General features: G+C 39.4%; 1 protein-coding gene across 1 annotated transcript; it reads right to left on the bottom strand.

Annotated features, from left to right (window-relative positions):
• Positions 1-10557: 10557 nt before the first annotated feature.
• Positions 10558-11535, bottom strand: LOC134282916 (DDB1- and CUL4-associated factor 13-like). The gene is made up of 3 exons (XM_062765343.1): positions 11347-11535; positions 11004-11203; positions 10558-10677 (listed from the first exon to the last, which is right to left on the bottom strand). The coding sequence occupies exons 1-3, from the start codon at positions 11414-11416 to the stop codon at positions 10558-10560; spliced, it is 390 nt and encodes a 129-aa protein (XP_062621327.1). The 5' UTR covers positions 11417-11535.
• Between the last annotated feature and the right edge of the window lie 145 nt (positions 11536-11680).

Raw genomic sequence — 11680 nt, 5'->3', positions numbered from 1 at the left:
ATATGAAGGTCTAAATATGGGATCTTCGATGTTAGCCAGACCCCAGGGCAATGTACTCTTATTCAGAAATACATATAATAGAATTATACGTTTTTTTTTTAATTTTCTCCGGGCTAGCTTAATAGGTTCCAGGTCTTGTAACACAAATTTTCTCCGGGCTAGCTAAATGGGTTCCCGGTCTTGTAACACAAATTCCTTTTAACAGTGAAAGGGTCCCTCCCATACCCCTCCCCTGTAAAAATATGAAGGTCTAAATATGGGATCTTCGATGTTAACCAGACCCCCGGGCAATGTACCCTTATTAGGAAATACATATAATAGAATTATAAGGTTTTTTTTTAAATTTTCCTCGGGCTAGCTAAATGGGTTCCCGGTCTTGTAACACAAATTCCCTTTGACAGTGAAAGGGTCCCTCCCATACCCCTCCCCTGTAAAAATATGAAGGTCTAAATATGGGATCTTCGATGTTAGCCAGACCCCAGGGCAATGTACCCTTATTCAGAAATACATATAATAGAATTATAAGTTTTTTCCAATTTTCTCCGGGCTAGCTAAATGGGTTCCCGGTCTTGTAACACAAATTCCTTTTAACAGTGAAAGGGTCCCTCCCATACCCCTCCCCTGTAAAAATATGAAGGTCTAAATATGGGATCTTCGATGTTAGCCAGACCCCAGGGCAATGTACTCTTCTTCAGAAATACATATAATAGAATTATACGTTTTTTTCCAATTTTCTCCGGGCTAGCTAAATGGGTTCCCGGTCTTGTAACACAAATTCCTTTTAACAGTGAAAGGGTCCCTCCCATACCCCTCCCCTGTAAAAATATGAAGGTCTAAATATGGGATCTTCGATGTTAACCAGACCCCCGGGCAATGTACCCTTAATAGGAAATACATATAATAGAATTATAAGGTTTTTCCAATTTCCTCCGGGCTAGCTAAATGGGTTCCCGGTCTTGTAACACAAATTCCTTTTAACAGTGAAAGGGTCCCTCCCATACCCCTCCCCTGTAAAAATATGAAGGTCTAAATATGGGATCTTCGATGTTAACCAGACCCCCGGGCAATGTACCCTTATTAGGAAATACATATAATAGAATTATAAGGTTTTTTTTTAAATTTTCCTCGGGCTAGCTAAATGGGTTCCCGGTCTTGTAACACAAATTCCCTTTGACAGTGAAAGGGTCCCTCCCATACCCCTCCCCTGTAAAAATATGAAGTTCTAAATATGGGATCTTCGATGTTAGCCAGACCCCAGGGCAATGTACTCTTATTCAGAAATACATATAATAGAATTATACGTTTTTTTCCAATTTTCTCCGGGCTAGCTAAATGGGTTCCCGGTCTTGTAACACAAATTCCTTTTAACAGTGAAAGGGTCCCTCCCATACCCCTCCCCTGTAAAAATATGAAGGTCTAAATATGGGATCTTCGATGTTAACCAGACCCCCGGGCAATGTACCCTTATTAGGAAATACATATAATAGAATTATAAGGTTTTTTTTTAAATTTTCCTCGGGCTAGCTAAATGGGTTCCCGGTCTTGTAACACAAATTCCCTTTGACAGTGAAAGGGTCCCTCCCATACCCCTCCCCTGTAAAAATATGAAGGTCTAAATATGGGATCTTCGATGTTAGCCAGACCCCAGGGCAATGTACTCTTATTCAGAAATACATATAATAGAATAATACGTTTTTTTCCAATTTTCTCCGGGCTAGCTAAATGGGTTCCCGGTCTTGTAACACAAATTCCTTTTAACAGTGAAAGGGTCCCTCCCATACCCCTCCCCTGTAAAAATATGAAGGTCTAAATATGGGATCTTCGATGTTAACCAGACCCCCGGGCAATGTACCCTTATTAGGAAATACATATAATAGAATTATAAGGTTTTTTTTTAAATTTTCCTCGGGCTAGCTAAATGGGTTCCCGGTCTTGTAACACAAATTCCTTTTAACAGTGAAAGGGTCCCTCCCATACCCCTCCCCTGTAAAAATATGAAGGTCTAAATATGGGATCTTCGATGTTAGCCAGACCCCAGGGCAATGTACCCTTATTAGGAAATACATATAATAGAATTATACGTTTTTTTCCAATTTTCTCCGGGCTAGCTAAATGGGTTCCCGGTCTTGTAACACAAATTCCTTTTAACAGTGAAAGGGTCCCTCCCATACCCCTCCCCTGTAAAAATAAGAAGGTCTAAATATGGGATCTTCGATGTTAACCAGACCCCCGGGCAATGTACCCTTATTAGGAAATACATATAATAGAATTATAAGGTTTTTTTTTAAATTTTCCTCGGGCTAGCTAAATGGGTTCCCGGTCTTGTAACACAAATTCCCTTTGACAGTGAAAGGGTCCCTCCCATACCCCTCCCCTGTAAAAATATGAAGTTCTAAATATGGGATCTTCGATGTTAGCCAGACCCCAGGGCAATGTACTCTTATTCAGAAATACATATAATAGAATTATACGTTTTTTTCCAATTTTCTCCGGGCTAGCTAAATGGGTTCCCGGTCTTGTAACACAAATTCCTTTTAACAGTGAAAGGGTCCCTCCCATACCCCTCCCCTGTAAAAATATGAAGGTCTAAATATGGGATCTTCGATGTTAACCAGACCCCCGGGCAATGTACCCTTATTAGGAAATACACATAAAAGAATTGTAAGGTTTTTTTTTTAAATTTTCCTCGGGCTAGCTAAATGGGTTCCCGGTCTTGTAACATATATTCCCTTTGACAGTAAAAGGGTCCCTCCCATACCCCTCCCCTGTAAAAATATGAAGGTCTAAATATGGGATCTTCGATGTTAGCCAGACCCCAGGGCAATGTACTCTTATTCAGAAATACATATAATAGAATTATACGTTTTTTTCCAAATTTCTCCGGGCTAGCTAAATGGGTTCCCGGTCTTGTAACACAAATTCCTTTTAACAGTGAAAGGATCTCTCCCAAACCCCTCCCCTGTAAAAATATGAAGGTCGAAATAAATGGGTTCCCGGTCTTGTAACACAAATTCCTTTTAACAGTGAAAGGGTCCCTCCCATACCCCTCCCCTGTAAAAATATGAAGGTCTAAATATGGGATCTTCGATGTTAACCAGACCCCAGGGCAATGTACACTTATTAAGAAATACATATAATAGAATTATAAGTTTTTTTTTTAATTTTCCTCGGGCTAGCTAAATGGGTTCCCGGTCTTGTAACACAAATTCCCTTTGACAGTGAAAGGGTCCCTCCCATACCCCTCCCCTGTAAAAATATGAAGGTCTAAATATGGGATCTTCGATGTTAACCAGACCCCCGGGCAATGTACCCTTATTAGGAAATACATATAATAGAATTATAAGGTTTTTTTTTTAATTTTCCTCGGGCTAGCTAAATGGGTTCCCGGTCTTGTAACACAAATTCCCTTTGACAGTGAAAGGGTCCCTCCCATACCCCTCCCCTGTAAAAATATGAAGTTCTAAATATGGGATCTTCGATGTTAGCCAGACCCCAGGGCAATGTACTCTTATTCAGAAATACATATAATAGAATTATACGTTTTTTTCCAATTTTCTCCGGGCTAGCTAAATGGGTTCCCGGTCTTGTAACACAAATTCCTTTTAACAGTGAAAGGGTCCCTCCCATACCCCTCCCCTGTAAAAATATGAAGGTCTAAATATGGGATCTTCGATGTTAACCAGACCCCCGGGCAATGTACCCTTATTAGGAAATACATATAATAGAATTATAAGGTTTTTTTTTAAATTTTCCTCGGGCTAGCTAAATGGGTTCCCGGTCTTGTAACACAAATTCCTTTTAACAGTGAAAGGGTCCCTCCCATACCCCTCCCCTGTAAAAATATGAAGGTCTAAATATGGGATCTTCGATGTTAACCAGACCCCCGGGCAATGTACCCTTATTAGGAAATACATATAATAGAATTATAAGGTTTTTTTTTTTAATTTTCCTCGGGCTAGCTAAATGGGTTCCCGGTCTTGTAACACAAATTCCCTTTGACAGTGAAAGGGTCCCTCCCATACCCCTCCCCTGTAAAAATATGAAGTTCTAAATATGGGATCTTCGATGTTAGCCAGACCCCAGGGCAATGTACTCTTATTCAGAAATACATATAATAGAATTATACGTTTTTTTCCAATTTTCTCCGGGCTAGCTAAATGGGTTCCCGGTCTTGTAACACAAATTCCTTTTAACAGTGAAAGGGTCCCTCCCATACCCCTCCCCTGTAAAAATATGAAGGTCTAAATATGGGATCTTCGATGTTAACCAGACCCCCGGGCAATGTACCCTTATTAGGAAATACATATAATAGAATTATAAGGTTTTTTTTTAAATTTTCCTCGGGCTAGCTAAATGGGTTCCCGGTCTTGTAACACAAATTCCCTTTGACAGTGAAAGGGTCCCTCCCATACCCCTCCCCTGTAAAAATATGAAGTTCTAAATATGGGATCTTCGATGTTAGCCAGACCCCAGGGCAATGTACTCTTATTCAGAAATACATATAATAGAATTATACGTTTTTTTCCAATTTTCTCCGGGCTAGCTAAATGGGTTCCCGGTCTTGTAACACAAATTCCTTTTAACAGTGAAAGGGTCCCTCCCATACCCCTCCCCTGTAAAAATATGAAGGTCTAAATATGGGATCTTCGATGTTAGCCAGACCCCAGGGCAATGTACCCTTATTAGGAAATACATATAATAGAATTATACGTTTTTTTCCAATTTTCTCCGGGCTAGCTAAATGGGTTCCCGGTCTTGTAACACAAATTCCTTTTAACAGTGAAAGGGTCCCTCCCATACCCCTCCCCTGTAAAAATATGAAGGTCTAAATATGGGATCTTCGATGTTAACCAGACCCCCGGGCAATGTACCCTTATTAGGAAATACATATAATAGAATTATAAGGTTTTTTTTTAAATTTTCCTCGGGCTAGCTAAATGGGTTCCCGGTCTTGTAACACAAATTCCCTTTGACAGTGAAAGGGTCCCTCCCATACCCCTCCCCTGTAAAAATATGAAGTTCTAAATATGGGATCTTCGATGTTAGCCAGACCCCAGGGCAATGTACTCTTATTCAGAAATACATATAATAGAATTATACGTTTTTTTCCAATTTTCTCCGGGCTAGCTAAATGGGTTCCCGGTCTTGTAACACAAATTCCCTTTTAACAGTGAAAGGGTCCCTCCCATACCCCTCCCCTGTAAAAATATGAAGGTCTAAATATGGGATCTTCGATGTTAACCAGACCCCCGGGCAATGTACCCTTATTAGGAAATACATATAATAGAATTATAAGGTTTTTTTTTAAATTTTCCTCGGGCTAGCTAAATGGGTTCCCGGTCTTGTAACACAAATTCCCTTTGACAGTGAAAGGGTCCCTCCCATACCCCTCCCCTGTAAAAATATGAAGTTCTAAATATGGGATCTTCGATGTTAGCCAGACCCCAGGGCAATGTACTCTTATTCAGAAATACATATAATAGAATTATACGTTTTTTTCCAATTTTCTCCGGGCTAGCTAAATGGGTTCCCGGTCTTGTAACACAAATTCCTTTTAACAGTGAAAGGGTCCCTCCCATACCCCTCCCCTGTAAAAATATGAAGGTCTAAATATGGGATCTTCGATGTTAACCAGACCCCCGGGCAATGTACCCTTATTAGGAAATACATATAATAGAATTATAAGGTTTTTTTTTAAATTTTCCTCGGGCTAGCTAAATGGGTTCCCGGTCTTGTAACACAAATTCCCTTTGACAGTGAAAGGGTCCCTCCCATACCCCTCCCCTGTAAAAATATGAAGTTCTAAATATGGGATCTTCGATGTTAGCCAGACCCCAGGGCAATGTACCCTTAATCACAAATACATATAATAGAATTATAAGTTTTTTTTTTATTTTCCTCGGGCTAGCTAAATGGGTTCCCGGTCTTGTAACACAAATTCCTTTTAACAGTGAAAGGGTCCCTCCCATACCCCTCCCCTGTAAAAATATGAAGGTCTAAATATGGGATCTTCGATGTTAGCCAGACCCCAGGGCAATGTACTCTTATTCAGAAATACATATAATAGAATTATACGTTTTTTTTCCAATTTTCTCCGGGCTAGCTAAATGGGTTCCCGGTCTTGTAACACAAATTCCTTTTAACAGTGAAAGGGTCCCTCCCATACCCCTCCCCTGTAAAAATATGAAGGTCTAAATATGGGATCTTCGATGTTAACCAGACCCCCGGGCAATGTACCCTTATTAGGAAATACATATAATAGAATTATAAGGTTTTTTTTTAAATTTTCCTCGGGCTAGCTAAATGGGTTCCCGGTCTTGTAACACAAATTCCCTTTGACAGTGAAAGGGTCCCTCCCATACCCCTCCCCTGTAAAAATATGAAGTTCTAAATATGGGATCTTCGATGTTAGCCAGACCCCAGGGCAATGTACTCTTATTCAGAAATACATATAATAGAATTATACGTTTTTTTCCAATTTTCTCCGGGCTAGCTAAATGGGTTCCCGGTCTTGTAACACAAATTCCTTTTAACAGTGAAAGGGTCCCTCCCATACCCCTCCCCTGTAAAAATATGAAGGTCTAAATATGGGATCTTCGATGTTAACCAGACCCCCGGGCAATGTACCCTTATTAGGAAATACATATAATAGAATTATAAGGTTTTTTTTTAAATTTTCCTCGGGCTAGCTAAATGGGTTCCCGGTCTTGTAACACAAATTCCCTTTGACAGTGAAAGGGTCCCTCCCATACCCCTCCCCTGTAAAAATATGAAGTTCTAAATATGGGATCTTCGATGTTAGCCAGACCCCAGGGCAATGTACTCTTATTCAGAAATACATATAATAGAATTATACGTTTTTTTCCAATTTTCTCCGGGCTAGCTAAATGGGTTCCCGGTCTTGTAACACAAATTCCTTTTAACAGTGAAAGGGTCCCTCCCATACCCCTCCCCTGTAAAAATATGAAGGTCTAAATATGGGATCTTCGATGTTAACCAGACCCCCGGGCAATGTACCCTTATTAGGAAATACATATAATAGAATTATAAGGTTTTTTTTTAAAATTTTCCTCGGGCTAGCTAAATGGGTTCCCGGTCTTGTAACACAAATTCCCTTTGACAGTGAAAGGGTCCCTCCCATACCCCTCCCCTGTAAAAATATGAAGTTCTAAATATGGGATCTTCGATGTTAGCCAGACCCCAGGGCAATGTACTCTTATTCAGAAATACATATAATAGAATTATACGTTTTTTTCCAATTTTCTCCGGGCTAGCTTTTCACAAATTCCTTTTAACAGTGAAAGGGTCCCTCCCATACCCCTCCCAGCTAAATGGGTTCCCGGTCTTGTAACACAAATTCCTTTTAACAGTGAAAGGGTCCCTCCCATACCCCTCCCCTGTAAAAATATGAAGGTCTAAATATGGGATCTTCGATGTTAACCAGACCCCCGGGCAATGTACCCTTATTAGGAAATACATATAATAGAATTATAAGGTTTTTTTTTAAATTTTCCTCGGGCTAGCTAAATGGGTTCCCGGTCTTGTAACACAAATTCCCTTTGACAGTGAAAGGGTCCCTCCCATACCCCTCCCCTGTAAAAATATGAAGTTCTAAATATGGGATCTTCGATGTTAGCCAGACCCCAGGGCAATGTACTCTTATTCAGAAATACATATAATAGAATTATACGTTTTTTTTTTCCAATTTTCTCCGGGCTAGCTAAATGGGTTCCCGGTCTTGTAACACAAATTCCTTTTAACAGTGAAAGGGTCCCTCCCATACCCCTCCCCTGTAAAAATATGAAGGTCTAAATATGGGATCTTCGATGTTAGCCAGACCCCAGGGCAATGTACTCTTATTCAGAAATACATATAATAGAATTATACGTTTTTTCCAATTTTCTGCGGGCTAGCTAAATGGGTTCCCGGTCTTGTAACACAAATTCCTTTTAACAGTGAAAGGGTCCCTCCCATACCCCTCCCCTGTAAAAATATGAAGGTCTAAATATGGGATCTTCGATGTTAACCAGACCCCCGGGCAATGTACCCTTATTAGGAAATACATATAATAGAATTATAAGGTTTTTTTTTAAATTTTCCTCGGGCTAGCTAAATGGGTTCCCGGTCTTGTAACACAAATTCCCTTTGACAGTGAAAGGGTCCCTCCCATACCCCTCCCCTGTAAAAATATGAAGTTCTAAATATGGGATCTTCGATGTTAGCCAGACCCCAGGGCAATGTACTCTTATTCAGAAATACATATAATAGAATTATACGTTTTTTTCCAATTTTCTCCGGGCTAGCTAAATGGGTTCCCGGTCTTGTAACACAAATTCCTTTTAACAGTGAAAGGGTCCCTCCCATACCCCTCCCCTGTAAAAATATGAAGGTCTAAATATGGGATCTTCGATGTTAACCAGACCCCCGGGCAATGTACCCTTATTAGGAAATACATATAATAGAATTATACGTTTTTTTCCAATTTTCTCCGGGCTAGCTAAATGGGTTCCCGGTCTTGTAACACAAATTCCTTTTAACAGTGAAAGGGTCCCTCCCATACCCCTCCCCTGTAAAAATATGAAGGTCTAAATATGGGATCTTCGATGTTAACCAGACCCCCGGGCAATGTACCCTTATTAGGAAATACATATAATAGAATTATAAGGTTTTTTTTTTTAACAGTGAAAGGGTCCCTCCCAATTTTCCTCGGGCTAGCTAAATGGGTTCCCGGTCTTGTAACACAAATTCCCTTTGACAGTGAAAGGGTCCCTCCCATACCCCTCCCCTGTAAAAATATGAAGTTCTAAATATGGGATCTTCGATGTTAGCCAGACCCCAGGGCAATGTACTCTTATTCAGAAATACATATAATAGAATTATACGTTTTTTTCCAATTTTCTCCGGGCTAGCTAAATGGGTTCCCGGTCTTGTAACACAAATTCCTTTTAACAGTGAAAGGGTCCCTCCCATACCCCTCCCCTGTAAAAATATGAAGGTCTAAATATGGGATCTTCGATGTTAACCAGACCCCCGGGCAATGTACCCTTATTAGGAAATACATATAATAGAATTATAAGGTTTTTTTTTAAATTTTCCTCGGGCTAGCTAAATGGGTTCCCGGTCTTGTAACACAAATTCCTTTTGACAGTGAAAGGGTCCCTCCCATACCCCTCCCCTGTAAAAATATGAAGTTCTAAATATGGGATCTTCGATGTTAGCCAGACCCCAGGGCAATGTACTCTTATTCAGAAATACATATAATAGAATTATACGTTTTTTCCAATTTTCTCCGGGCTAGCTAAATGGGTTCCCGGTCTTGTAACACAAATTCCTTTTAACAGTGAAAGGGTCCCTCCCATACCCCTCCCCTGTAAAAATATGAAGGTCTAAATATGGGATCTTCGATGTTAACCAGACCCCCGGGCAATGTACCCTTATTAGGAAATACATATAATAGAATTATAAGGTTTTTTTTTAAATTTTCCTCGGGCTAGCTAAATGGGTTCCCGGTCTTGTAACACAAATTCCCTTTGACAGTGAAAGGGTCCCTCCCATACCCCTCCCCTGTAAAAATATGAAGTTCTAAATATGGGATCTTCGATGTTAGCCAGACCCCAGGGCAATGTACCATTCAGAAATACATATAATAGAATTATACTGTGTAATATACACAACAAGAGGCACATGGGCCACATCGCTCACCTGAGTAACTTAGGTGATACAGTACTTTAGCAGATTTCCCCTCTTCATATACATGTACCTATCGTGCCCCCTACCCCCTCCCCTTACATGATTTTAATATTTTAGAATCTACACTACCCAAGGATGCTTCCACATAAGTTTCAGCTTTCCTGGCCCAGTGGTTCTTGAGAAGAAGATTTTTAAAGATTTGTTCTATATATTTCTATGTAAAATTTGCATTCCCTATTGTGACCCCGCCCTACCCCCGGGGGTCATGATTTTAACAATTTAATATCTGCACTACCCAAGGATGCTTCCACATAAGTTTCAGCTTTCCTGGCCCAGTGGTTCTTGAGAAGAAGATTTTTAAAGATTTGTTCTATATATTTCTATGTAAAATTTGCATTCCCTATTGTGGCCCCGCCCTACCCCCGGGGGTCGTGATTTTAACAATTTAATATCTACACTACCCAAGGATGCTTCCACATAAGTTTCAGCTTTCCTGGCCCAGTGGTTCTTGAGAAGAAGATTTTTTAATGACCCCACCCTATTTTTGTCTTTTCTTGATTATCTCCCCTTGGAAAAGAACCTGGCCCTTCATTTTAACAATTTAAAATCTCCCTCACCCAAGGATGCTTTGTACCAAGTTTGGTTAAATTTGGTCCATCGGTTCTTGAGAAAAAGTCGAAAATGTGAACAGTTTACAGACGGACGGACGGACGGACAGACTGAAGACGGACAAAATGTGATCAGAAAAGCTCACTTGAGCCTTCGGCTCAGGTGAGCTAAAAATCCTTATAAGGTTTATAAAATTCAATTCAATATCATTAAAACCTTAAAAATATTTAAATAGAACACCAGTTAAATTCATCAAAATTAAAATTTTACTGTGAAAAAGCTTCTCCCATTTGGATGAAAGCACATTCCTTGAACAATGCCTTCATGTGCTTGAAGTGTCGTGACACAATTTCTCTTTGCCAAGTTCCACACTCTAACCTGCAAAAAAATTACTTATAAAATGAAAAGTCTTTGCTTAAGCATTTTCTAATAATATCAAAACACACAGCTACATGTGATATATTTAATAAATCATGTCAGATAAGAAAAATACTGTAGTAGGAGAGGAGAAATTAAATGCACGAAGAAAACAACACAGGGCTGGACCGAGAATCAAACCCGGGACCCCTGCATTACTAGTCAGATGCTCTATCTACTGAGCTATCCAGGCTGATATCCATGGTCTGTAAAGCCCAAACTTCTTCAGTATAATAACAAACTTTACTTTATACATGCAAGTCATTTTATATATCGTAAAAACTTACTTCTCCATCACAAGCTCCAGAAAGTAAAGAGCTCAGTGATGTCGGGTGTTTACATAAACAGTTAACACCATCTCTATGTCCATCTAAAGCCCCTATGAATGGCTTGGCAAAAACTCTTTCCAATTTTGTGGCATTTAAAGCCCTCACATATTCTCTAGGTGCCTCAAAAGGGTGCAACTTGGGATCGTAATTTCTTTGAACTGAAATTTGATAAAATTAAAAAGCATGAAATAGGTGAGAGGAGACAGTATATTTAACTCTGTTATGCAAGACAAATGTGACAACAGAGTTACAGATATATACTAGTATTATTTTTGGCTCTACCAGACACTTGGTCACTTGCCTTTATGGATGTCTCTTTTAGTTTCACGCAGATAATCATCTGGATTTCTACTAAGTACTTTGATCTTCATGACTGTTCTTTTTATCAATATTATGGTTTACAGTAAATACACAAACGTAGAACAGTTTTTCAAACAAACACATCTACTCCACATGGCCATGTTGACAGTTTGTGACGAGTTTTCCAAAATGGAATAAAATAGACGACTCTGTTCCAATAAAAACAATATTCTTTATCGTTTCATCAGTTAAATTTCAGTTTATTTCATTTGAAAATTATATTTTAATCAATGATGAAATGTGCATTACTTTTCAATTTTTTATTTTATAGTTTA

Source organism: Saccostrea cucullata, unplaced genomic scaffold (assembly GCF_032062105.1).
Source record: "Saccostrea cucullata isolate Sc308-1 unplaced genomic scaffold, CSIRO_AGI_Scuc_v1 ctg406, whole genome shotgun sequence".
In the NCBI taxonomy this organism is placed as follows: domain Eukaryota; kingdom Metazoa; phylum Mollusca; class Bivalvia; order Ostreida; family Ostreidae; genus Saccostrea; species Saccostrea cuccullata.
This window is presented reverse-complemented; position numbering and strand designations above follow the sequence as displayed.